The sequence below is a fragment of the Equus caballus genome, chromosome 2 (assembly GCF_041296265.1).
Source record: "Equus caballus isolate H_3958 breed thoroughbred chromosome 2, TB-T2T, whole genome shotgun sequence".
In the NCBI taxonomy this organism is placed as follows: Eukaryota; Metazoa; Chordata; class Mammalia; order Perissodactyla; family Equidae; genus Equus; species Equus caballus.
The window spans coordinates 31,389,694-31,416,733 of NC_091685.1; the positions used below are offsets into that span (position 1 = coordinate 31,389,694).

General features: G+C 53.1%; 1 protein-coding gene and 1 long non-coding RNA gene across 4 annotated transcripts in view; one reads left to right on the top strand and one right to left on the bottom strand.

Moving 5' to 3' along the window:
• The first annotated feature begins 1,874 nt into the window (after nucleotides 1-1,874).
• ASAP3 (ArfGAP with SH3 domain, ankyrin repeat and PH domain 3) overlaps nucleotides 1,875-27,040 on the top strand; it is a 44,463-nt gene continuing 19,297 nt past the window's right edge. Inside the window, exons 1-4 of one of the 2 annotated variants that reach the window (XM_070260739.1) lie at nucleotides 1,875-1,925; nucleotides 2,145-2,300; nucleotides 24,527-24,599; nucleotides 24,690-24,835. In XM_070260739.1, the coding sequence (XP_070116840.1) occupies nucleotides 2,172-2,300; nucleotides 24,527-24,599; nucleotides 24,690-24,835 (348 nt within the window). In that variant the 5' untranslated portion in view covers nucleotides 1,875-1,925; nucleotides 2,145-2,171. Of the gene's footprint in view, nucleotides 1,926-2,144; nucleotides 2,301-12,923; nucleotides 13,237-24,526; nucleotides 24,600-24,689; nucleotides 24,836-27,040 lie in introns of those variants that run through there. The other variant, XM_070260740.1, reaches the window with a different exon arrangement.
• On the bottom strand, nucleotides 10,909-26,982 carry LOC106782797 (uncharacterized). Of its 2 annotated transcripts, XR_002806268.2 has the most exons (5): nucleotides 26,541-26,955; nucleotides 23,370-23,537; nucleotides 15,902-16,101; nucleotides 13,465-13,564; nucleotides 11,939-12,256 (listed from the first exon to the last, which is right to left on the bottom strand). It is a non-coding gene; the product is annotated as an uncharacterized lncRNA (long non-coding RNA). The 2 variants fall into 2 exon arrangements; XR_001380114.3 differs by lacking the exon at nucleotides 23,370-23,537 and having other exon boundaries at nucleotides 10,909-12,256; nucleotides 26,541-26,982.

A 27,040-nucleotide genomic window follows, 5' to 3' on the forward strand; every position in this document is an offset into this window, starting at 1 on the left:
GTATATGCTTGTTACAGAAAAGTGAGTATATACGGATTAGCCAAAAGAAAAAAATTTTACTCATAATGTCCTCAGTTGGTAGTATTTTAATACACATCTTTTCAGGTTTGTTTTTCTTTCTATGCAAACTACATAATCCTCTCAATCACCCTATGGGGTAGAATACCATCGGGCCATTTTAAGAGGACGACATTCAGGCTTAGAGAAGCAAGCCATTTACCCAGCTGCACACAGCAGCACCGAGATTGGAACTTCGGTGTGTCTGACCCAAAGCCAGTGTTCTTCACCGCTGTGCTCCCCTGATTGCTTCACCTGAACGAGTCTTTTCCAGAGAATCTCAGGCTCCAGAACTAAGCTTAAGTGAGTTTCTATCCTGAACCCCATCCCTCATCCACCCAAGGATACAAGTGGTTCCCAAGAGGCAGAGGTTAGGGGGTGGGGAGGAGTGGCAGTCTTTAGCCTGGTGGGGATGGTGAGCGGGGTTGAAAGACCCCAGAGTGGGCCCAGGAAGAACGAAGACATGGGTGAGAGGGCCGGGTAAGGTGGAGCGGGTTACTGAGAGCCTATCAGGTACACGCACGTGTGAGGTTCTTTCCTCGCAACATCACAACCAAGTGGGCAACACACTTCCACTTCCCATTTTACACATAAGGAAACTCAGGTTCCAAGAAGGGATGTAATTTTCCCAAAATCACACAGCTACCCAAAAGCGCGGAGCCACAAAGTCCTCGGAGACGGACACGCGGCTGAGGGCGGACCCAAAGGGCGGTGGGCGGCCCTGGCCGCGCGCAAAGCCGAGGCTGAGAGCCGGGTGTGCGGAGCCAGGGAGACTGGGGCGATGAGGGCGGAGCGGGGCACGGAGACTGGCAGGGCTGCGGGCGGGGTGGGGGTCAGGCTGAAGGGGAGAGGTCATGCGGCTGGGAACGAATCGGTAGGAGAGGAAGAGGCAAGGCGCACTGAGGTGGGGCGCAGGGGTGTGGCACCCGGGCCTTGGGAGACGAGGGAGCGGGATGAAAGGGGGTGGAGCCGTGGGGGGGCCGAGAGCGGGGCGGGGCGAGGAAGCTTCGAGGGAGGCCGGAGATCGGGAGGTGGGCCAGGGGCGGGGCTCTCAGGGGCTGGGAGCCGGGGGCGGGGCCGAGGAGCCCAGAGAAGCGGGCCGGGGGCGGAGCTCTGAGGGGCTGGGAGCCGGGGGCGGGGCCGAGGAGCCCAGAGAAGGGGCCAGGGCGGAGCTCTGAGGGTCTGGGAGCCGGGGGCGGGGCCGAGGAGCCCAGAGAAGGGGGCGGGGCGGAGCTCTCAGGGGCTGGGAGCCGGGGGCGGGGCCGAGGAGCCCAGAGAAGGGGCCGGGGCGGAGCTCTCAGGGGCTCGGAGCCGAGGGGCGGGGCCGAGGTGGGGCCCAGAGAAGGGGCCGGGGCGGAGCTCTGAGGGGCTGGGAGCCGGGGGCGGGGCCGAGGAGCCCAGAGAAGGGGCCGGGGCGGAGCTCTGAGGGGCTGGGAGCCGGGGGCGGGGCCGAGGAGCCCAGAGAAGGGGCCGGGGCGGAGCTCTCAGGGGCTCGGAGCCGAGGGGCGGGGCCGAGGTGGGGCCCGGAGAAGGGGCCGGGGCGGAGCTCTGAGGGGCTGGCAGCCGGGGGCGGGGCCGAGGAGCCCAGCGCAGGGGGCGGGGCGGAGCTCTCAGGGGCTGGGAGCCGGGGGGCGGGGCCGAGGAGCCCAGAGCAGGGGGCGGGGCGGAGCTCTCAGGGGTTGGAAGCCGCGGGGCGGGGCCGAGGAGCCCAGAGAAGGGGCCGGGGCGGAGCTCTGAGGGGCTGGGAGCCGGGGGGCGGGGCCGAGGAGCCCAGAGCAGGGGGCGGGGCGGAGCTCTCAGGGGCTGGAAGCCGCGGGGCGGGGCCGTGGGGCCCAGAGTAGGGGCTGAGGCGGGCGGTCCAGGCTAAGGTGCGGAGAGTGGCTGGAAGGCCGAGGCGGGGTGGGGACGCTCGGGGCTCCCGGCCGCGAGGGCACAGGGCTGCGGCGGGCGCAGGCAGGGGCGGGGCGGCGGGGCGGGGCGGCGGGGCGGCGGGGCGGGGCGTGCGGAGGCCCGGACGGCGCGCGCGGCCGGCGGTGAGGTCGGCCCAGCGCGGTGCAGCGAGCGCCCCCCGCGCCCCTCTCCGGCAGCCCAGGCGCCCCCGCCCCGCGCCCGCAATGCCCGAGCAGCTCAGCGTCGCCGAGTTCCTGGCCGTCACCGCGGAGGACCTCAGCTCCCCGGCCGGGGCCGCTGCCTTCGCCGCCAAGATGCCCCGGTGCCGGGGGGCGGCGCTGGCGCGGGAGGAGGTGAGGGGGCTGGGGCGGGAGGGTTCGGGGTCCCGGCAGGGCCTCGCCTGGACCTTAACAGGCGTAACCGGAGCTGCGATGGCCCTCACCGCTACCTAGAAACCTGCCCCCTCCCGAGATCTGGGAGAACCGAGTGCATCGCGAACATCAGCATTCTCGCCGTCGAGGCAGGGTGAGGGCCGGAGGGACCGTTTGGGGGGACCTCGAGGTCACCTCGATGACAGGCTTCACAGGTCGGGGGACACACCCCCAGTGCTCTTGGTGACCTGCCCCGTCTCATGTGTTTGCTCAGCGCCTCGCTGCATCTGTCTGGATTTTCGTCTTCAGAGCCCCACAAGCTTACCCCCCACGTCACTCCCCTTCTGGGAAGCAGGCCTTCCCGCCTCGGTCCTGAACTTACTTCTGCCTGGCTGCAGGGAGGCCCCCTCCCCCTGGCTGCTGGTTCTGAGATTTGGCCGGCGTTTGTGGAATGAATGCGACCGAGAAGGCGCCAGGAGCCGGGGTTCACCTTGGCCAGGCTGTTGGCAAGTTTACCGTCTCCTCTACCCTCCCCTCCCCTCTTTGTCTTTCCCAGCAAGCGTCCCAGGCCTTTTCTTTCGCCCTTGCAGGCCGCCCCACCCCATTCCCCTGCTTGCTGGAGTTTGTTCCTCTTCCCCGGACCTGCCGCATGTTCCCGGGCCTCCTCTGCAGGGAATCTTCTGGGGCAGACACTGTGCGGCTTTGGGGCAAGAGAGAATCTGTGTTTTTGTAGTTCCCTTTTGGAGGATGCCCTGAATTGGGGTGGCATTTTGGACCTCAGCAGCTGCTCTCGCCTTCCATTCTTCACTGTAAGAGTATTGACCACCTACTGGGTGGCAGATATAATACCCTGGGCCACTGTCGTGCGAGATCTCTCCTTCTCCTCCTCTCCTCTGGCAGGCTGAACTCCCATCCCAGAGTGTGTGTGTGTATCGCTTTGTAGGAGTGATAGAGGACTGTGGAAAGAGTGTGGACAGTGCAGCAGGCCTCCCTGTATTCAGATGCTGGCTCTGCAGTTTGCCAGCTGTGTGAGCTTGGGCATGTGACCTGATCTGTTGGAGCCCCGCTTTTGGCATCTGTAAAATGGGGATGCTAATCTTTACCTCACAGGGCTGTGGTATTACGTGAGGCAACGTGTGTAAAGCATGCATCTTGGTAAATAGAATGACTACCAGGTTCATTGACGGACCTCTTTAGACAGAGATGAGGTCTCTCTGGTTCTCATTTCACTCACAGAGCCTAGCCTGGTGCTTTGCACCTCGTAGAAGTGCATGCTTTGATTAAAATAAGCTGCCGATGACCTTTGGCTTTCTTCCTTGGGCAGCACTAGTAGCTTGGAGGCCACCACCCATGCAGGTGGAGGCTCCCAGGGAAGCTGCCGCAGACTCATCCTGAGGAACGAGAGCTTCCTGAGGTTTGTCTTCGTGGCCTCAAGTTTCGTGACCTGGAAGAGTTCAGTGCCATCAGCATCTTTAGGGCTTCCAGTGTTCACCCTTCTCTGTGTGTTCATTAAAATGTGAAATCAGAGCAGGAGCAGAAGGGGCTGTGCTCTGAACCCTTCTCCAGGGACAGAAATGCCCATCTGTGCCCGTGCATCTGGCCTTGCCTGGCTTGCTGTGTGTAAGCGCTTGTGTGTGCCGGCAGGGCTGGGGGTGCCCTTGGAAGGGGTCTGGAGGCCGTGGCCGGCTCTGGTCAGGGCTCAGCTTTGCCCCAGTTGAGGCCAGACAAAACTGGGCCTCCTTTGCCTTTGGGACTTTGGTTTGATGCATGCAGGAGTTCAGTTTTGCAGCAGGAATGCTGTAGGACCCAAACACAGCTTTTCTCCTCAGCATTGAATTCACTGCCCCAGAAGTTAGAATCTGACCTTTGGATTGGACTTTCCTGAGTTTCCTGTTTGGTTTTGCATTCATGTTTATATTTACATGTAGTTTCATGCTGACACCCCCACCCCCACAGTTCTGGGCATGACTAACCCACTCCCGGGCCTGAAGCTCCATTTGGCTGAATCAAAATGCAACTGTTCTTAAGGCACGTCTTCCAGTCCCAGCTGGTTTCCTGGGAGTAGCTAGGGACTCTGTCCTGGGACTTGCAGCCCTTTTTTGCAGTCCTGCTAGGAAGGACCCGGGGCAAGTCACGGGAAACTTGAGTGTCAGTGCTGAGGGACCCTTTAAGAGAGAGCTCACCTAGGAACTCCCTCCTTTAAGATGGGGAAACTCTTGTCCAGAGAGTGCAGGGGGCTTGTCCACGCTCCCGTAGCTGGGAAGGGGAAGAATTGGCATTTCCACCCACAGGTTCTAACCCCTGGTCCTATTCCCTTTCTTTCTACAGTCCAGCTGCCTGTCTCCCTGTGTAACTTCTCTGAACCTCAGTTATTTCACCCATAAAATGGGTCTAATAATCCCTCCTTGCTTTCCTCTCTGGGTCGTTAAGTTCTTTCTTTTTGGTTGTGAAACACTGTACAAATATAAGGGGGTATTAAGACAGATAATCATTCTCTCAGCCTTCCTCCTCCCTGGGCCCCTTTGCATCCATCATCTCATTGATATTCACAATAACACAGGTGAAAATGGGTCCAGGGAGGTTAAGGCAGTTGCTTTGTGTCACAGAGTGGGTCAGTCTAACTCTAGCCTGTGATCTGTCCAGTTCTCCATGCCATCTCTGTCCTAGGCACCAAGCACAGAAAGATGCTGCTCTGGTTTGCAGGCTGGTTGGGGAGAGGTAGCCTATCTTAGGGAGATGAGTAGGAACCCCAGGAGTCTGTCTCGAGTACCCAGAGAAAGGTAGAGAAAGGTGAGATCAGTGCCATAAGAGGCCAGTGGAGCAGGGGAGGGAGGGCGCAGTGAAGACGAATGCAGTCAGGGAGAGCTTCCTGGAGGAAGTGACACTTCCAGATGGGTCTTGAAGGGGGAAAGAACTCCGTTAAGTGGAGAGGACAAGTGAGTGAATTTGGAGACGGGTGGGAAGAGAACATATTCAGGAACCAAGTAAGCCATCTTGACCAGTGCTGAGAATTCCTGCTGTATCGTGTGTCTCAAACTACTAGTGAACTTCTGTCTCCTGATGAATCTTGGATGAAGCAGTCCTCCACAAGGAGGGGATCTTCAAAGGCTTGTGTATTATATATATTTTTTTGAAATTTAATGAAGTTTTACTTACACGTAGGACATCATAATTTTTAATTAACAATTTAAAAATGTAACAGAAAAGGCTAAAGCCACCTGTGACTGTGTCTCACAAACCCTGTGTTCTCCCCAGAGGTAACTGCTGTGGCAATGTGTGTGCTTCCCACTGTGGGTCCTCAGAGAAAGTCTACTATCAGCAAGGGGGAGTGGTTAGGAGAATGCTTACCTCAATTCGTATCATGTCTTATAATGCATGCTTTGAAGTTTTATGGGAATCAAATTTATCTTTTCCTTTGTGACTTTTCCTTTTTGAATCTTGTTTTAGAAGAAGAATTTCGTTCTTTTGTTTGTTTGTTTGTTTTTTTCTGGTGATCTGAGGGACTTGCAAGTCCCTGAGCTAACATCTGTGCCGATCTTTCCTCTATTTGGTATGTGGGTCGCTGCCACAGCATGGCTTGATGAGCGGTGTATGTCTGAACCTGTGAACCCTGGGCCGCTGAGCCAGAGCACGCCAAACTTAACCACTACGCCACCGGGCCGGCCCCAAGAATTTCATTCTTAATCCTTAATATTCTTGTCAATTTTACATTCTGCTTCGTCCTATATCTATAATTGTTTTACAAAAAATAATAAAATTTTTGTTTTACAAAAAATGATAAAAATTATGTCATCTTAGGGCTTATTTGTTTGCAAGAAAGATAAACCCTCTCAAGCTTGTTTATGTTGAAGGGAAATTTGCTTTAAGGAGTTAGAGGTGCCTGAGGGGACTGAAGAGCAGTAAGTAGTAGACCTCACCAGGGCCTCACTGGAGGCTGGGAAGTCGTCAGGGACAAAAGCAGCTGCTTCGTCCTTCTCACCACCTTTTGCCTTCCTCTTTGCACATCTGAAAAGTGCTTTTGCTCCCTTGTCATCACACAGGCCCCAAAGGGCATCACAGAGTCTTCTGGGGAAGACAGGCAGCTTCAGCCCCCACATTCACGTGACCCCACTGGTCCAGCCTCTGAAGGTGACCAAGCCAGTCTTGTGTCCCACTTCCAAGTTCCTGGCAGAGAGGCTGCTGGCCCAGCCCAGCTTCTGGATTGGTTCCAGAAGCTGGGTCTCCACCCCTGGTTTCATCAGCAGAGGTCGTGGAGCGATAGACGCAGGCAGGGTAAACATGGCCACAGAGACCTACACTGTGGGAGGGGGTACTTCTCGAGAAGAGGGGCAGGGCCTGGAAAGCGACCCCCCCCCCCACATGTCCACACCAATTTCTCTTCATTTGGCACAATCTCGGCTCCAGGGAGAGGCACTGTGCCTCCCTGATTATCCAGGCGCGGATGAATCCCAGTTTGGAAAGCTCAGGTGCAGGGGAATTAAAAAGATGGATTGGAGAGCTAAGGGGGTGCAACAGGACTTGGAGGGCCTTTGGGCTTTTGAGCTTTTTGCTGAGCAAGGGGGACCAGTGGACCCAATCCTGTCACCTAAGGAACGGATGAGGCTGGCCCCTCCACTGTTCCCTTCTCAGTGAGGGGTACCTCCCTCTCTTCTGTTACATAAGCCAGAGGTCTCACACCTCCGCGTGCACGCTGCATCACCAAGGGTCATGAGCTTTACCTTCCCAGCGTCTCTGCAGTCTACCCACTTCCCTTCGTCTCCAGTCCAAGCCACCATCACCACTGCCCGGGAACACCGCAGTGGCCTCCTGACGTGCCTCTCCACTTTCAATCCAGCTCATTTCTCCCTAACAGCACGGTATCTCTCTCCTTTGCAGTGCACACCATAGAAAAATTTTACATTTATTTGTATAATTATTTTATTAAAATCTGATTTCTCAATAGCTTTTGACTTCCATGAGAACAGAATCTATCTCATCTTGTATGCCTAGTATTTACCATAGCACCATAGTAGGCGCTCAGAAATATTTGTTGAATAACAAATAAATAAAAGAAAACTAAAAAGAAGCATTAATAGAAAATAATGGTGTGAGGGTGCTCCAGATGGAGGGAACAGCTTGGGCAAAGGCCCTGTGGCAGTAAAGAACCTAAAGTATTTGTGACACTGAAGGGAGGCCAGGGGATAGACAGCAATGGACAAATGGAAGAGTGATGCCTTCCACTGAGGAAGTTTGGGGAGGTAGGCAGGGGCTAGATCATATTCAAGCTTCGAGGCCCTAGCAGCAAGTTTGGATTTTACTTAGTTTCCAGTCAAGCAACGTGATTCAGTTTATATTTTAGAAAGATCATATCAACTGCTGGGTGGAGACTCCTTTGGAGGGGAGTGGGAGGGGACCCAAGGAGGCTGTTGTAGTTGTTCATGGAAGAGATGATGGTGGTGTGGACAGGGCCGTGACTGGGGGAGGAGAGAAGTGGGCAGATTCTAGAAGTATTTTATAAGTAGTAACATCAAGATTTGTTGATGGAGTGCGTGTGAGGAGTGGTTCCCAAGTTCTAATGGAAAAGTGCCATTGACCCTTCCTAAGAAGGGGAAATCTGGGAGAGGAACAGGTTTGGGGAAAGTCAAGAATTCTGTTTGTGGGGCCGGCCTGGGGGTGCAGCAGTTAAGTGCACACATTCCGCTTTGGCGGCCTGGGGTTCGCTGGTTTGGATCCCGGGTGCGGACATGACAGTGCTTGGCAAGCCATGCTGTGGTGGGCATCCCACATATAAAGTAGAGGAAGATGGGCACAGAGGTTGGCTCAGGGCCAGTCTTCCTCAGCAAAAAGAGGAGGATTAGCAGCAGATGTTAGCTCAGGGTTAATCTTCCTCAAAAAAAGAGAATTCTGTTTGTATATCTTATGGGTCTTTGAGACATCCAAGTGGAGATGTCAAGAAGGCAGTTGGATATGTGAGTCTGGAAATCAAAGGAGCTGGAGATACACAGTGGACTGCCGTCAACGTCGAGATAGTGGGTTTCAAAGTTGCCTCTGTGTGAGAATCACCTGGCATCATTCCCAGAGAGTCTGATTCAGTAGCTGTGTCTTCTTTAGGCTTCTTATTGCAAGTAACAGAAACCAACCTGAGCTGATTTAAACAGAAAAGGAGTTCATTGAAAGGGAATATTCAGTAGTGCACAGAATGTCTGGGAAGCTGGAGACCTGGAGCGAGGCAGCAGGCAGGATCTCAGCCAGAATCATTCTGCTGAGCCAGTTTGGCGAGGACACTGCTGCCCTGCACTAAATGCCACTGTCCCCTGGAGACTGGGCCCCTTCACTGCTGTTGCCACCAGCATAAGGACGGATCTTCCACTCTCTCTGCTCCTGGTTCCAAGTCTGCAATGAGTGCCTCTGATTGGTCGAGCCTAGCTCGTACAACTGTACCCTAGCTGCAAGGGAGGCTGAAAAGTAAGAACTTGGTTTTCTTAGCTTTTATAGGAAGCAAGCTCTGCCAAGCCTTGTGCAGCAAGTAATTTCCCAGACGAAGGAAGTTCAGATGCCAGACTGGCGAAAGATGACGGACGTCCTTGACAGCAGGTTTGCTAGCGTGCAGAAGGTGTCTGGGAATCTTCATTCGAACCAGCAGCCCAGGAGATGCTCATGCAGGTGGCCCATGAACCACATGTGTATTCACTGCATTAGCTGCTGTTTAAAGCTGTGGGAACGGAAAAGGTCACCCAGGGAGAGGAGTGGAGAGGGCCGGGGCCCAAGCTTTGGGGAGCTTCAGGATTGAGAGAGTAGGATGGAAGAGTAGTTAATAAAGGAGACTGAGAAGGAGCCACCCATGAGGAAGGAGGGAAATCAAGAGAGTACAGCGCCTCAGAAGCCAGGAGAGGGATGTTTTGAGGAGGGAGCAGTGCTCAGCTCGTCAGACGCTGCCTAGCTGTTCAGAGGTAAAGTGAGAAATGAGTGAGATGAGACCCTGGCGTTGGCAGCCTGGAGGTCATTGATGACCTTAAGAATAGGTTTAGTGCTGTTTTCCCCTCCACACCGGCCTGGACTGGTAGAGGAGGGGTCAGATGAGAAGTTCTCCTGAGATGGGGAGCAGAGACGAGGGATGGTGGCTAGGGACCTGGGCCAAGAGGGTTTTCCAGCTTAGAACCCGCCCGGCCTGGGCCCGGCCTCTTCCCAGAGCAGGCTGACTCTGCACGGGGGCCGAGGGCCTTCCTGCGCTCGTCAGTCTCCAGCCCAGTCTCTCGGAGTCTCCTCCCCTCTCCAAATTTCAGTCTTTCTTGCTCACTTCCTTGCCTGGCTTCTGCTGTTTCTAGCCACCGAGGTGACACAGGCAGGTTTGGGGAGAGAAACTGGAACTTTAGGTCAGAGCAGAAGGAAAATGCTTTCCCCGAAGGCAGTTTGGAGGTGTAGTCCTCAGACAGACGTTATTGCTGGAAGGTCCCTTTGGTGGACCTGGTTGCAGCCAGAGCACAGGAGACGGTGAGGGACAGTGAGTTCCCCAGACTCTGGGGCCGGGCCCTGGGCTCCCTTTGTCCTGGGAACGTTGTGATTGGGCGTCACCGTGGAGGGTGCGGGCGGCCGAGCGGGAACAGCTGCTAAAGGTTCTCTAGCTCAGCTGGGTTTTGACCTTGACTGAGCTTTCAAGAACTTCACATGCTGCGGGCTCCACCCAGACTCACTGAATCAGAATCTCCCAGGGGTGAGGCCTGGGCAAGCGTGCTTCAGAAGCTGCCCGGGGTGACTCTGATGTGCAGTGAAGGTGAGAACTATGGTGGTGAGCTCTTACATGCCCACTTAGGTTAGTAATCCCTTCAACTCCATTTATTGAACACCTGCTGTGTGCAAAGGCAGGATGGCAGGTTCTGAGGGCATGAAGATGACAAGGCAAGGCCTCCATCTGGAAAGGAGGACTCATGCCCATGAAAAGATGATTGACAACCCACAGCACACAGGACATGGCTGAGGTCTGTGGAGAGAGTCTAGTAAGTGAAGTCAGACAGACCTGGGTTTGAATTTCTATTGGCTGTGTGACCTCGGGCAAATGACTTACCCTTTCTGAATCTCAGCTTCCCCATCTGTAAATCAGGGGTGATGATAACTATCTTCTGGGGTTGTACAAGGGGATTACGTATAAAGCATGTAGCATGTACCTGGCACATAACATACTTAATGATTTTTAAAAATTCCCTTTCACTAAAAACACAACTACACCTGCACATGGGACAGTTAAAGCGATCAGGAAACACACAGAGAAAAGGGGGAGATATTGGCAACAGGGATGAAGTAATGACTATGAGTGAGCCCTGAAATTGTCTGTGCAGTCCCGGCACCAGAGCAGAACGGGAATCTGTGTACCTGGCAGGTGTCCGGGGATGAATAGCTCAGCCTAGATCTGGACGAGGCAGGTTCTGCCCTCAGCTCTGCCCTTTGCTCTCTCCCAGCCATTTATTTCTTCATCAAACACTTGTTGAGAAGCCTATGCAGTTGTCAGTCCTGGCTGCATGTTACAATCCCCTGGGTTGCTTTTAGGTAGATTTTTCTTTAATTGAGATAAAATTCATATAACATAAAATTCACCATTTAACCATTTTAACATGTACAGTTCAAGTGGTCTTTATTCACAGTGTTGTGCAATTGTCACCATTTCTAATTCCAGAACATTCCTCTCACCCCAGAAAGAAACCCTGTGCTCATTACTCCCCTGGCAACTTTCTGTCTCTATGGATCTGCCTATTCCAGACATTTCATATCGGTGGAATCCTACAATATGTGGCCTTTTGTGTCTGGCTTCTCTCAGTGAGCAGAATGTTTTCAAGGTTCGCCCGTGTCGTCTGGGTTGCTTTAAAAGCAAAATAAATAGGAATAGCAAACACACCAGGCAGTGCTGTAAGCATTCTCCATATATTAACTCATGTAATCCCCACAAGGAAGTGAAGGCGCAGGGAGATGAAACAGCTTCGTAAGCAGGGCTGCCAAATAGCACACAGGATGCCTGTGCAATATTTGGGGCACACTGATACTAAAACACTGTTCATTGATTACCTGAAATTCAAATGTTACTGCTGTCCTGTATTTATTTTTGCCAAATCTGGCAACTCTGCTAGCAGAGCGAGGGTTTGGACTCGGACGGTTCCAAGCACTTGGGGGGTGCCTCACCTGTCACACCCCGGGCGGTGCCTGACTCTCCCCTGCCCTCTCCAGGGACTCTGATTGAACAGGTCTGAAGTCGCTCTGGCACCCTTATTTTTTTTTTAGCGCTCCAGTTGATCACCCTGGGCAGCCTGGGGATGTGTTTCTCAGGGCCTAGGAATACCGAGAAGATGTTTGCTGGTGGGATAACTACCACGCAGCCCTCCATGTATGCCAGACACTGGGCTAGGTGCTTAAATGCCTGATCGCATTCAGTGCTATGAGATAGATGCCATGAGATAGTATCCCATTTGACAGATAGGGAAATGGAGGCTCAGAGAAACTAAATCACTTGCCCCAGGTCACACAGCTAAGAGTATTGGAACCAGAATTTGGACCTCAGAACAATGTGATGTAAAAGCCAGAGTTCTTAACCCCTCCTGCCTTTTCTGTGTTCCCATAGGGCCCTGCTGATATCCATTCATTCATTTACTCATTCATTCATCCCACAAACGTTTATTGCTACATAGGGACCAGGCCCTGAGCTGGGTGCTGTGGATACAAAGGCAAAGGAACCAATCCCTGCCCTTCTAGAGTTTTCAGCCTCGTAGAGAAGTCAGATGCATGGTCAGTAAGGGCCATGAGTGCCCTGAGAAAGCCTGGAATGGGCGCAGGGCGGCATGAAGGCAGGAGGGATGAGTTCTGTTGTGCAGGGAGGGGTGACCTGTAGGCTGAGTCTGGAAAGATGAAGTGTTCACAGGCAGAATGGGGGAAGGGCTCTCCAGGCAGCGTGAGCAGTGCGCGCAGAGGTCTGGCGGCTGGAAACAGGCATAGTAAGGAAATTGCAAAGCATCGGTTAGGGCTGGGGTTTAAAGGATTAGTGATGGATATCAAGCCCAAGTTGGGGGCAGGGAGGGGTTTGTCCAGGCCAACAAGGAACCCAGAGGATGGGAGGCGTGGGACCCTCTGCTGTCTGTCCCGGAGGGCAGGCCGGGCTCTCCCCAGGGTTGGGCGGAATTCAGGGCTTGGGGCCAGGAGTCGGACGGGAATCTTCGGCAGTCAGGCCGGCAGAGTTCTTGCTCTCTTAGCTCATCCCTGCCGAGCAGTCTCCCGAGAAAAATCCCAGCCAGGAAACTTGGGGTTTGCAGAGGCCTCAGCGTACGTCAAGGGTGCGGCTCCCTTCCTGCAACCCCTTTTCTTCCCCGCTTCCCAGCACCCTGCAAGGGGCAGCTGGTGAGGCCAAGCTGGCAAGGCTGGACAGGCTCCCGGGCTGGGGAGATGTCTGCGGGGGCCCAACCAAGGGGGCGCATGGCCAGTCGCAGGCTCCAGCAGCACAGGAAGGAAAACAGCAAGAGGCTGAGGGATCCTGAAATAATAAATGTCAGAGCTGGCAGGAGCCTTCCATGTCACCGCCCAACCCCTTCGTTCCAGATGAGGATTCAGCCCAGGCAGAGAAGGGGGCTGGGCAGAACAGGGGCTGGCCCCGGGCCCTGGCCCCCAGGCCTTGCAGTGCAGCCACTGCAGGGGCTGCGAGCGAGCAGGCAGGGCTGGGGGCCCCTTCCACATGGGCGATGCAGAGCGGGGCTGGGAAGAACCCTGCCGTCCGCAGACACCTCCTTCTGACTGCCCCAGCCTGGAACAGGCGTGGGGCTGATCCAGTTGAAAACCACTGGAGAATTTTGCTCCTGCTGGCGGCCGAGGTTGGAGCAGCCTTGCAGGGTACCGTTCATCTCGACTCTGAGTCCCAGAGCATCGACCTGGGAGGGGATTTGGAGGTCCTGTCCATCAGCTCTAAATGGTATGGATGAGGAAACTGAGGCACAGAGGGAGGAAGGAGTTTGCTCAGAGGGACACAGAGGGGCTAATGGCAGAGGCAGGCCTAAAATTCAGCACCCTTCCTTCCCCCAAAACATTTCTGTGTGGCCTCTCTAGAGGCTGACATCCACCATTAGGAAAGAAACGACCTGATTTCATCTTCACAGCAGTCCTTCCAGAGCCACCTGGGGCTCAGCGAGGCGGGACTCACCTCGTGGCCTGCTGTCGTGTGCTAGAGAGCGAAGTCTCTGGAGGCAGAGGGCTCCGCGCTTCCTGGAGTGACCTTGAGCCAGTTGCCTCAGTTTCCTCGTCTGTAAAATGGGGAAGATAATAACTACCTCACAGGGTTGTTGGGAGGAGTAAATGATTTAAATAACACGTCTGCCCCAAAGCAGGCACTCAGGAAGTGGTGTCTGGATTCGTCCTGGACACTCCTCCCGGGAGCTGGGAATCCGAGTCCTTCCTGTAGTGTGATCAGCTTTGGGCCAGGCTGTGCTCCCCAGTCACCCTGTCGTGCCTGGGGGACGAGGCTACACCCCCTTTCTCCCGCTTGGGCGTGGGCCTGCAGCCGAGCCCCAGAGTCGGTCTTTCTACCAGGAGAATTTATCAGGCCACTCGGCTCTTGTGCAGAACCCTGCAGGATCTCCCCATACTTGTGGGATAAAACCTAGAGGTTTTGGTTAAAGGCATGGACTCTGGAGCCTGACACCCTGGGTTTGAGTCTTGGTTCCACCACTTACTAGTTGTGTGAGCCTAGGCATACGGCATAAGTTCCCTGGGCCTCAGTTTCCTCATCTGTAGAACCTCCTGGGGTTGTTGGAAGGAATACATGAACTAATACATAGTATGTCAGGTGCTTAGAATAAAGCCTGGTACGTGGTACTGATAGAGGAGCACCCAGCCGGCTCTCGTTATCGTGAGCATGGTCTCCCAGCGGCCCCTTCCCGGCCCTGCTTGGCCCGAGGCTCACTGCTCGCCACTTCCCCACTGGCCCTGGAACCTGCCTGCTCCGGGAGACTCCTGGCTGTTCCCCAAATGTGCCGAGCGCTCCTACCAGGGGCTTTGCAGGGGCACCTCTCCTCGCTTAGAATCTTCTTCCCCTATCCTACTTTCCTCCACCAATGTCTTCATTTTTCGACTTTCTGATGAAGCATCACTTCATCCCAGGGTGGGGTGGGTGCTCCTCCTCTGTGCCCCCACACGGGCTTCTCTTCGGCTCCAGGCTCAGCAAGGCCGCCTGAGCCCTTAGACAATGTCCTTGTCTACCTTCTGGCTCCCCGACTGGGCTGTGAGCACCTTGAGGGTAGATCCTGGCATCCCTCTCTCCCCAGCACCTGCACCGGGCCTGGGTACAGCCGGGCACTCAGTGTGTGCGAATGAGCTCCTACTGCGTGCCAGTGACCCTGTTAGAGACCTTCCCCAGCCCCTCCCTCTGCGCATCAGGGTGGAGAGGGGCAGGTTTGCAGATCTGAGATTCCGAGCAGGCGCTATTAAGGGAGTGGAGCGAGCTGGGATTGCCCTAAGGTGTGATGCCAGAGAATACTTCTCGGTCCCACCCTTTCCTCTTCCTTGCTGGACACCCAGGAGGGGCCCTGGGGGGCTCCCTGCCTTTCTCTGGATCTGGCAGTTGGGCAGGTGGGTGAGAAAAGGCGAACTTCGAACATGACGTGAACAGGACAGCTCTCTTTTGCACAGCTACAAACCTCCATCTTTCTGTGATTCGATTCTCAGTGGGAGGTGGCTGAGCAGCAGTGACTGTCATTCCCATTTTGCAGGTCCAAATTCCGCTAGAGATGCTGGGGACTTGCTCAGGGTCTCAGAGCTGGTAAGGACTGAGTCCAGAATAGAACCCAGGTCTCCTCATTCTGCGTCTTGTTCTTTCCACCATGTGCCCTCTTCGTAATTAGGCCTGGAGCTTGGTGGCCGCCTTTAGCCAGCAGATCAACCTTAACCCCTTCCCGCCTGGGCCTTGCCCTCCATTGCTCCTGAGCCCCTGGCCCTCAGGCCCACTTTTCCCAGACCCCACTCTCTCCCATCTATCCCTCTTGTTGAAAGCCGTGCACCGTCTGTTGAAAGGGGCCAGCTCAGTGTCCTAAGGTGTCAAGGACTAGTTCCAGGTACCTTGGGGCAGTGGCTCCAACTTTGCTGAATATGAGAACTTCTTGTTTTCTTTTATTAACTTTGTATTATAGAAATTTTCAAACATACACAAAAGTAGCCTTACTCAGCTTCAGCAGCTATTCATATTTTGCCAATCTTATTTTCTCATCTATTAGCCCTCCCTTTTGTCTCATTATGGAGAATTTATAATAGTCGCCGGAACAGAATGATGAACCCCCATTTACTCATAACCCAGTCCTGTCCTGTCCACACCCCCACCTACTTTCTTGAGTCTCATCTTATTTTGAAGCAAATTCTAAACATCAAGAAATTTCATCTTTAAATATTTCTATATGGATCTCTAAATAGTAAGGACCCCTTTCTTGTTTGCATAACTATGATACCATTATTGTACCCCAAAACATCAACAATAATCCCTGAATCATCAATTATCTAGTTTTCAGATTTCTAGTTGTCTGATAATTGTCTAACCTCTTTTATAGTTTATTTTTTTAAAAAGCAGGATTCAAGAAAAGTCCACACATTACCATTTGTTGATGTGCATTTTGAGTCTCGTAAGATTCCCCTGCCATCGTTTGTGGTTTTGTTTTTTTGCGGTCCCCTTGTTAGCGAAACCACGAGGCTTGTTCTGTAGTTTCACACCGTCTGACAGCCCATTGCCGCATCCCCAGGTGTGGTTTAACAAGATTCTCCATCTTCTGCGCTTTCCTTAAATTGGTAGTTGGATCTAGAAATGAGAAGTCCCAGGTTTTCGGGGGGTTTTAGCATTTTATATATCATTTCATGAAATGTTTTAAGGATAACTTAATTTGCTCATTAAAGTATTGTATTTTAATTTTCGTGTTTAAATGTAGTGCAGATAATCTAATCTTCGTGTGGACATCAGAGTCCAAGAGCAAAGGAGCCAGGACCCCGCCAGCTCACCGGAGGACCCCTTTTCAGTGTCAGAGTTTCACTGACCTTCCCTCAACAGCTGTACTTTTCATATTGATTGATTGATTGATTGATTGAGAAATATGAAAAAGGACAAAATACTATCAAGAATTCAAGAATGCTTTTAAAGATTTCAGTGTCTTATTGATCATGAGAGCTGCATACATGTTTGGGATGTGGTCAGGCTAATTTGTGAGACGTTTCTTATTGGTCTTTAGTGTGTACTGTAAGTGTGGCTTCATAGGGGCCTGGTAGTAACTCCATGGGCCCCCAGGATCTGGGGCCCATGGACTGGAATGAACAAGGGAGTCAGAGTCTAAAGTCTGAGTCCCAGGTCTATCTCCACCACTTGCTGGCTGTGTGAGCTCAGGCAACTTTCTTTACCTCTCTGAGCCTCATTGACTCATCAGTCAGATGGGAGCAAAAGCAATGACTGCCTCATTAGGATGCTGTGGGTCTTAAAGGGTGGATGCCAACTGCTTTACAAACTGTAAAGCCCTGTACATGTTTGGGTTTGTATTCTTTCCCTAGTTTGTTTGCGTTTCCAATGAGACCCAGGGCAAGAAACTCAGCTGAGCCTTCTTTGCAACCTGTAAAATGAGGAGGGAGTGTTAGATTATCTTCAATATTCTGTGATTTACCCTCTCAGGGGTCAACATCACGGTCCAAAGCAAAGATAGAAAATGGTTTTCATCTCTGTGCCAAGTCTAGTTTAGTTGGTAGAGGCTACCTGAAGAGCTGTCTTAGCAGAATGATGAACCAACCCAGGGTTAGTGGGGAAAATACTGTGATTGATTAACGATGGCTGCAGTGGTCATGGGATGCCACAAAAGCAGTGCGTATGCCGCATATTCATCCAAAGGAGTGAATGTCTAATGGTATAATTTAATCTGCAGCTCCCAAGGCCTTAGCTTTAGCTGCTCTGCCCTCTTGGCTGAGTTGCCATGGTTACCACAGCTGGCTCTGAGGACTCACAGGAATGAAGAATGGGTCCTATTGATGAATCTTGACCCAGGAGAGGGGCATGCAGAAGGCCCTTCCAAGCAGGGCAGCTGGGCATGGCCCTAGTGCTGCCATCTGTGGTCTTCTGCCTGCAGAGAACACGAACCAGGGAGCCAGCACGCTGTGTGTGTGTGTGTGTTTGGGGTCGGGTAGAGGACATAAAAGGCAGTGCCGCCAGCTGGAACTAGCCAGGCAAGGCTGCCTGAAGGACTTCAGTTGGTTTTCCAAGTTCAGACATGTCCCTGATGCCCTCATGTTTCACCTGCCTTTGCCCTGTGCCCGCCCAGGCTCTTGCATGGAGCCACTGACTCTTAGCTTTGAGATAAATCTAAATGGCCATCACTACTGATCCAAAATCCAGTGCCTGAATCATGCTTTACCCCCTGATGTCCTTGAATACTTCTAGTGATGGGGAGCTCACTCCCTATAGGGGTCACTTATTCTTCCTCTGTTTGAGGAAGAGGAAGAACTCCTTCCTCGGTTTGAGCTGACATCTGTTTCTGTCTGCCTAACTTCCACCTCTCAGTCCTGGGACTCCTCTTCAGGCCAACAACTCATACAAATCTACTTTCTCTTCAGTAGGCTTGGAGTATTTGGAATTGGGGCTCTACCACTGCTGTCAACCTTGTTTCTTTGGGCAGCTCTTCCTCTGTGGCTTCCCCGTCTGAGGGGATGGTGAGGGGAGAAGGTGGAGGCAGAGGTGGCCGCGTTGGGATTCAGTTCAGAGGCAGATCAGGATCAAAGAAGCCGTGTCCCTTAGCCTTTGTGGGACAGCTCGGTGGAAGGAAAGCACATTGGCCCCAGATCTGGCCAGACCTGGGTTTAAATTACGACTCTGCCGCTGTTCAGCATTATGTGACCTGTACATACCTGGACGTGTTGCTTTGTCCCTGGCACACATCTGTAGAAGGCAAATGGTGATGCTTACCTCATACAGTGGCGGGGGGTGACGAGTAACGTGCCCGGCACAGAGCGGCCACCCAGGACATGGAATGTCTGCACTCTGAGACTGCCGGGGCTGAAGTTTCACTGTGGTCCCTCCACACCTATGGTTCCCACAGCTTGCCAAGCAGGATCACAGCGGGGTGGCGGTGGGGGTGGGGGAGGGCTATCTTTAATTAGCTCAAGGGAAGTCAAAAAATTCCTAAACCAAATTCAGTTCAATTTTGAAATAGATGACATTGTTAGCTACCAAATAATAGTGTTCTAAGCACTTTACCTATGTGAATTCATTTCATCTCCCCAACAACCCTATGTGGTGGAAACTATTATCATCTTCATTTCATGAATGGGGAAATTGAGACACAGAGAGGTCACATAGCAAGTACCTAATGGAGCTGGAATTCAAAGCTAGGTAGTTTGGAGCCAGCCCCATACTTTTAGCAAAGATGACTTACTGCGTCTCTGAAGGTAGAATTAGACCAGCCATTCCAGGACCTTAGCTGCGTCAGAATCACCTGGAGGGCTTGTTAAAACACAGGCTGCTGGCCCCGCCCAGAGTTTCTGATCCAGCTGAAGAATTTGCGTTTCTAACAAGCTTCCGGGTGATGCTGATGCTGCTGGCTCAGGCGCCCCGCTTTGAGAATCCCTGACCACTCGGGATTAAATGGACCACCTGAAGCCAGAGGCGGACTTGTTTTTTCTCACCTGTCCTGTCTCGGGCTCAGGGGACGAGGGCTGATCTCATCCACAGGCAGAAAACAAAGCACAGGGAGAATCACATTCAGATTTTCCAAATGCCTCAAGCCTTGGCACAGGCCGCGGTGGCTGCGCTCCCAGGTCAGCCTCACAGTAACTCTGAGTTAAGTGGAGAATTTTTTTCCCCCCATGTTCCACTATTTTTCTCTCATTTTAAAGAAGAGGCAGTTTGGAGAACTGGCTGGGCTGGGGTCCCCCGGGGAGATCGTTTGGGGGAGACGGGGTTTAGAATCTCAGCTTGTGACTCATTGTGCTATGCTAGCATCGTTGCAGGAACTCTGGGAACCTCTCTGCCTTTCCCCAGATGCCTCCCCTCCCCAGGCTATGATCGGAACTTCCTCCTTAAACTACATTTCGTTAGCTTAACTCTTTGCCCCATTATATCACAGATGTTATCAGTCATTTATACCCCAGTGTGAATGATTTTCAGATATTTTCTTGAGAAAAGGGTGCTCAGAATTCTCCCCTCTTTGTGCCCCCTTCGGGTTGCGTGTTTATATGTCTGTGAGCCTCTTGAAGGAAGGGGCCGTGCCCAGCTAACCTAGGCACCTCGAGATGCTTGTTGAAATGAAGGAATGAAAGGAGGAGTAAACGGTATTCCTCTCCTTGCCCATTGCCTCCCTCCTCTAGCAACCCTGCCACTCAGACCACGTGCTCCCCCACCGCCGCCCCCGCCCGCAGTGCAGTCTCTCAGTCTCTTTTCTGCCGGCCCACTGCCCACAGTCAAGCATCACAGCTTAAAGCTGTCCCTCTTCCTCCTAAGCAGACACGGCTCTGCCTCCCCTGGGCTCCCAGGCCTTGTCTCTCTTCTATTAAAGCCCTAATCACATTGCGTTACAAGTATCTGCTTGGCTCTTTCTTCCCTTCCATGGTGATGTCCCTGAGAGCTGAGATTGTCTTTTATTATCTCAGGGAGTGAACACATAGCAGGCTCTCAATAACGAGCTGAATGAGTGAATAGCTTTGTGAACCTTGGTTGCTAAGAGCAGTATGGGCCAGGATGGTATCTTGCTGGGAAACCATTTCCTGATATGTGTCTGACAAGGGCATCAGGGACAGTTTTTGGATGATTAGAGTGACCTGCCTGCCTGTACCAGTTAGAGCTAGTTCAGCTACAAGTGTCAGAATACCCAGCATAACAGTGGCTCAAATAAGATATGTATTTCTCTTTCATATAAAATAAGTCTGCAGATAAGTAGTCCAGGGCTGATAGGGTGGCTCCCCAGTCATCAGAGACAAGGCTACTACCTTGTTGTACCACCATCCACAACACATGGCTTCTACCTCATGGTCCAAGATGGCTGCCTCAGCTCCAGACATCACTAATGCCTTCTAGCCAGGAGAAAGGTGTGACAGAGGACACCCTTCTCTTTGTTTTCTTCCTTTCCTTTTCTTCACTAAAAAAATAGGGGATGGCCCGGTGGTGCAGTGGTTAAGTTCACACGTTCTGCTTCTCAGATCCCGGGTGCAGACATGGCACCACTTGGCAAGCCATGCTGTGGTAGGCGTCCCATGTATAAAGTACAGGAAGATGGGCACAGATGTTAGCTCAGGGCCAGTCTTCCTCAGCAAAAAGAGGAGGATTGGCAGTAGTTAGCTCAGGGCTAATCTTCCTCAAAAGAAAAAAAAACATTAAAAAAAATAGACTTCATTTTTTAGAGCAGTTTTAGTTTCACAGCACAATTGAGTGGAAAGTACAGAGTTCCCATATATCCCCTTGCTCCACATACACGCAACCTCTCTCACTATCACCATCCCATGCCAGAATGGAACATTTGTTATAATCAGTGGGCCTACACTGACACATCATTATCACCCAAAGTCCATGGGTTACATTAGGGTTCACTCTGGTGTCGTACATTCTGTGAACTTTTTTGTATTTTTTTTTAAGATTGGCACCTGAGCTAACATCTGTGGCCAATCTTCTTCTTTTTTTCCCCTTCTTCTTCTCCCCAAAGCCCCCGGTACACAGTTGTACATTCTAGCTGTGGGTCCCTCTAGTTGTGGCATGTGGCCTCCTTCCTCAGCGTGGCCTGACGAGCGGTGCCGTGTCCACGCCGGGGATCCGAACCGGCGAAACCCGGGGCTGCCGAAGCAGAGCGCGCGAACTTAACCACTCGGCCACGGGGCCGGCCCCTATTCTATGAGTTTTGACAAATGTATAGTGACAAGTGTCCACTATCATAGGATCATAGAGAGTAGTTTCTCTGCCCTAAAAGTCCTCTGTGCTCCACCTGTTCTTCCCTCCCTCCCCTCACCCCCGGCAACCACTGATCTTTTGTCTCCACAGCTTTGTCTTTTCCAGAATCTTGTATAGCTGGAGTCACACACTACCCAGCCTTTTCAGACTGGCTTCTTTCACTTAGTAATATGCATTTAAGTTTCCTCCATGTCTTTTGTGGCTTGATAGCTCATTTCTTTTTTTTTTTTTAAGATTTTATTTTTCCTTTTTCTCCCCAAAGCCCCCCCTGGTACATAGTTGTGTATTCTTAGTTGTGAGTCCTTCTAGTTGTGGCATGTGGGACGCCACCTCAACATGACCTGAGGAGCGGTGCCGTGTCTGCACCCAGGATCCGAACCGGCGAAACCCTGGGCTGCTGAAGCGGAGCACGCAAACTTAACCACTCGACCACCGGGCCAGCCCCAGCTCATTTCTTTTTAGTGCTAAATAATATTCCATTGTCTTCCGAGCTTTGGCGGTTAAGAATAAAGCTGCTATAAGCATCTGTGTGCACATTTTCAGTGGAAATAAGTTTTCAGCTCATTTGGGTAAATATCAAGGAGCACAGCTGCTGGGTTCTATCGTAAGAGTACGTTTAGTTTTGTAAGAAACTGCCAAACTGTCTTCCAAAGTGGCTGTGCCATTTTGTGTTCCCACGAGGAACGTGTGACAGTTTGTGTTGCTCCACATCCTCGCCAGCATTTGGTGTCATCAGTGTTCTGGATTTTGGCCATTCTAATAGGCGTGCAGTCCCTCTCTTCCTGTTAAGGATGCTTTCTGGAAGCTAACAAGTGAAATATCCATTACACCCCATTGGTTAGAACTTGGGTGTACGACCACACTTAGCTACAACGTAGGCTGGGAATGTGATCTTTAATCTGAGTGGCCAGGTGGCCATCTGAAAAGTCAGGGTTCTTACTGCTGAGGAAGAAGAGAGAATGGACGTGGGGGCCAACAGCAGTCTCTGCCACAGTGCCGGGGAGAGATGGCCGTTCAAGCCAGCTCAAGCACTACAGGGACTTTGTTGGCCGGTTCAGGGGTATTTCGTGGAGGCCCCAGGACTAGAAGGTGGAAGGGCCTCGGGGCAGGATATGGGTTTCATGTGCTTCTCTCCACACCTGCTTGTTCTCTTCTCTTTGCACATAGTGGGAAAGGCGCCCCAGCTCAAGCGCTTGCAGTCAATTAGCTGGCTTCCTAGAGCCTGTTTCCAGATTCCTTGGAGAGAGTGTCCACCCTGGTCCAGTCAATGCTGGCTAGAACAAACAAGGCGCCCAGGACCCCCCTCTAGAGGGGAGGAGAGCAGTTTCCAGAGACTGGGTGTCATGGGATGGGAGACTCCCCAAGGTGTCTAGAGCACAGACATAGACCTCTCAGGTCCGTGTCCCAGGCCTTTGCAAACCTTTCATTTAGATAAACAATTATTGAGCACCTTATGTATGTTAGGCACACAGATGGCCTTCTAGGGAGTTTTCTAAATCTCTGTGGAATTTGTTCATATCTTTAACCTGCGCTATCTTTTGGCGTCAAGTCATGGCTCCTTCAATTAATCCCCTCTTAGCTTTCCCTTTTCAAGTTTCAAGGTATGGGGATGAGGCCTTTGCGAACATGTGTTTCTTCACCCGGGCCTTTGGGAACTAGGGAGATGTCCATGTTCTCTCCTCTTGCCTTTGTCTTGCTGGTAGAAGTGTCTCAGTTCTTCAGCTGATTCAGATATGGCCCCCACTCCCTGATCTCCCTGACTGCTTGACTTTCTTTCTTCAGCCCTGAGATGGGCCTCCACTGGTCCCAAATGTGCAAGTATCTCAAGTTCATACTCAGGGAGGAGAACGTTAGGTTTCTAGTCCCCGTAGGAAAAGTACCCAGAATCTGATGGACCTTTCTAGTGTCAGCAACAGCAGCTGGTGATGACCATAGGTACTGTTCATTGAAGATGTGCTCTGTGCTCCACACCAGGCTAAGCCCATCATCTCATACATATAACCCTCCTAACAACCCTGAGGGGTAGGCATTATTTCCCCCATTTTACAGATAGCTAATCAGGAAGCTCAGAGAGAACAGGCAACTTGCCCAAGGTCACACAGCACCTGGGCAGTGGAGCTAGGCTTCAAAACCAGACCCTCCTCCCTCCAGAGGCTTCCTACCTGCCAAAGGCTTCCGCGAACACCCCACATCGCCTCCGAGCTCTGCCCTGTGGCATATCCTGTGAGTATGGTGTAGAATCTTCGGAGGTGCCATTCCAAACGTGTTCGCTAACTCTTGTCATATTGAAGCAACTCTTTGGAGCTCCAACTCTGATCCCACTTTAGTCACTGGACAAAATAGGTGGGGCTGGGGTCAGAGAAGGGCCGTGGTGTCTGGATGGAGCAGTGTGCTGACTGGGGCACCCTGGGAGCCCAGCTCTGCTGTGACCCTGCCATTTGACTCTGGGCAAGACTCTCCCCTGTGTTGGCCTCGGTTTCTTCATCTGTGGCTCTGTGGGCCCTTTGTAGCCCTAACATTCTGTGACTTCCAGCTTAACTCTGCACTTCATAAGGGTTTCATGAGGTTGGCAGCTTTATACCCACTGAAAGAGGAGCACATCTGGGAGGTTTCCATGCAGGCTGAGCCTACCTGGGGCAGGTGAGTTCGGCCTCTTGCCATCACATCTCCTGGCCTTCCCCAGTCTGCACCCCCGGACTTTGGGGTTGCATGTTGTCATCCCACCAAGTCTTCCCAGTGGAGTTGAGTGCCCCCTCTACCCTCTCTCATCTCCCCACCACCCATAGTATCTGGTATCTTCCTCATCCTCACGTGCCTGCTCCTCGAACCTGGGATTTGGTGAACAGAGTTCCCCCATATAGAGACGTCTACATTCTCTCTTCTGGTCTTTGCTAAGCATTTTGTACATAATCGTCAAATCATTCATTCTCTCAGCAACTCTGTGAGTCCTTAGTATCATCCCCACTGTGCAGACAAGGCACCCAAGGCTCAGAGAAGTTAACAGTTTGTCTGGATTGACACACTAGTTCGTGTCAGAGCCGAAATTCAAACCCACTCTGGCATATCCCCCCGTGCCACACGCCTTGGCATCGCTGCGTTTACTTGGCCTGCACTGGCTTTCGGGAGACAAGTCTGTGGACTTCCTGGAGGAGTGTGACTGGTCTGTGGTGTCCACGCATCTGGTGGTCTGTTTCTGGGTGGTGGGGTTTCAGGGGGCCCCGCGGGAGGAAACTGTTTGTGTGTGTTTGGAGGGTGGGATGTGGAGTCAGGCACCCCTCCCAGCGGAGCGTCTCTGAACCTCTGCCCCGTGTGCTTCCAGGTCCTGGAAGGAGACCAGGCCCTCCTGCAGAGAGTGAAGAAGGCCGTGCGGGCGATCCACAGCTCCGGCCTTGGTGAGCGAGCCTGCCTGATGCCCAGCCTGGCCGGCCAGCCCCTGCCCAGCCCCCGCCTGGAGCTGACGCTGCCCTTCCCTACCTCCCCAGGCCACGTGGAGAACGAGGAGCAGTACCGAGAGGCTGTGGAGTCCTTAGGCAACAGCCACCTGTCCCAAAACAGTCATGAGCTGTCCACCGGCTTCCTGAACTTGGCTGTGTTCACCCGCGAGGTGGCCGCGCTCTTCAAGAACCTGGTGAGGCCCCTGATCCTTCTCACCCAGCCGTTAGCCCAGGCTCAGGGTAAATCAAGTGGGCTTGAGAACCTGACCTGGAAAGGGCTGGTTTCCACCCTTCTCCTGGGCTGCCCTTGACCTCTGACCCATGACCTGAGGTCCCTTTCCAGTTCTGAGCCACCATTTGCATCCTTCTTCCTCTCTGACTTCCCACCCACGTCTCCTCTCCCTTCCCTCTCTGCCCTCCTCTTTCTCTCCTGTGGCGAGTCCCCAGGAGCAGAGGGGTCTCACAGTGGGGAAGAGTCCCACGCGACAGAGGGCTCCCTGGAGGAGGTCTGGGAGAAGGGAGGGCAGACTTTGGGGTTCCTGTCTTTGCGCCTCTCCTTTACCTGCTTTGTCCTCTGCTTTCCCAGCTGCATCTGCTTTGTCTTCAAAGCCTAGAACCTGCCTCTCCTCCCCAAACCCCCAGCTCCTGCACGTGGCCCCGTGGCCTCAGGTTCCTTCCTGAGATTGCCTCCTCCCCTGTCCTCTGAGTCCCCACCTCGAGACCACCCGAGGTACCAGCTCTTCCGTGCACAGGTGCGGCTCTCAGTGCTGCACTGCTGTGAACTCATTCAAGCCGGGAGCACAGCTCTGTGGGGTGGTTCACCACTGCCCTTGCTTTGCAGACTAGGAAACCAGGACATGAGGTTAAGCAGCTTGCCCCAGGTCTCACGACTGGATTTGAACCCAGGTTGTCTGGCTCCAGCTTCTGAGCACAAGCCTGGCTGCACCGTCGCCCAGCAAAGCCCCTCTCTCTCCAGGCTCCGTAGCTTTTGGACCGGCTCTCGTGGCCTGAGTCCCACGCAGTGCCCTCCCTGGCTGGCAGGGACCCTCATCTCTGAGAGGCAGTTTGCTTAGTGGTTAAGCACCCAGACCTCGGGCTTAGAGTCAGGCCTCGAATTCCCGCTCTGCTGCTCACTAGGTGTGTGACCCTGGGCAAGTCACTCAATCTGCCTGAGCTGCGTCTGTAAAATTGGGATGCTGATGGTACCCACCTCACAGAGTCATAGTGAGGGTTACGTGAGTTAAGCGCCTGCTCCAGAGTAAGTGCCCCGTAAATGTTCGCTAAGACTGCCATCCGTCCTTACTACGTCTGCACAGCACTGCCTCACACGCTGTCCTGCACGGGGGGCCGTGAATGGCGCTTGAGTTCAACTGAGTTAGTGACCACTTTGGTCTTTACCTCTCCTCCTCCTGTTTCGGTGAAACTAGTGTTTGCTGTGGTGGCCATTGTACCAGGGGCTGGGGACACAGGAAGAGTCAGGCGCTGCCTCAGGGAGCCACCGTCTAGTGAGGGAGGTGGGAACTGAGATGTAGGACAACACCAAGCAGTGCCTGCAGCATAGCACGGACTCAAGGCCCCAGGAGTCGGGCCAGAGGCCTAGTGCTGCCATCATTCAGAAAAAGGGAGGTCAGCACAGGCCGCAGGCAGGAGTGGTCAGGAAGGGAGACCTGAGCTGTACCTTGAAAGGTAGGCTGAAATATCAGACAGGCCGTTTGGGGTTGCCAAATGACAAACTCAACTTGAACTAGGTTAATTTTTAACAAGGGAAGTCACTGGCCCCTGCAATGGGAAGTCCAGGTACGCAACCGGCTTTAGGCCCCATCTTGTTCTCTTAGATAGTTTCTCTCTGCCTCTACTCAGAGGGCAGGATGGCCCAGTAGGCCCAGCTTCGCATCTTACCAGAAGAAAGACAGTCTTTCTCCCGTGACTTTGGCAGAGAAGCCCCAGGAAGGATCCTGATTGGCTGGCTTGGGTGGTGTGCCTGTTCCCGATCCAGTCGCTGTAGCTCCAGGATGGAGTACTCTGGTCAGCTCCGACTCCTGTGTTGACCCCACGGCCACAGGGAAAGGGTTCCCCACATTATAAGTGGAGACGAGGAACTAGCCAGACAAAAACGACAGATGGGCACCACAGGTGGACTCCAGAGAGTCAGAGAGGAGAGGACAGGGTGCTCCTGGCAAAGGAACAGAGATGGGACTGACCGCGGATGTTCCTGGGCAGTGAGGCGGTGAGGCCGGATTAGCTGGGGAGGGGGTAACAGCTCTATGGCAGGCTGACTCTGCCGCCCCCTTCTACCTTCCGGCCTCTGCATCTCTCCGCCCGCCTCCCTTACCCCGCTGCTGTCCTCCCCCTGCCTCATTGTCCCGTTGCTGTCCTTTGCTTTGTGACGCTTCACAGTA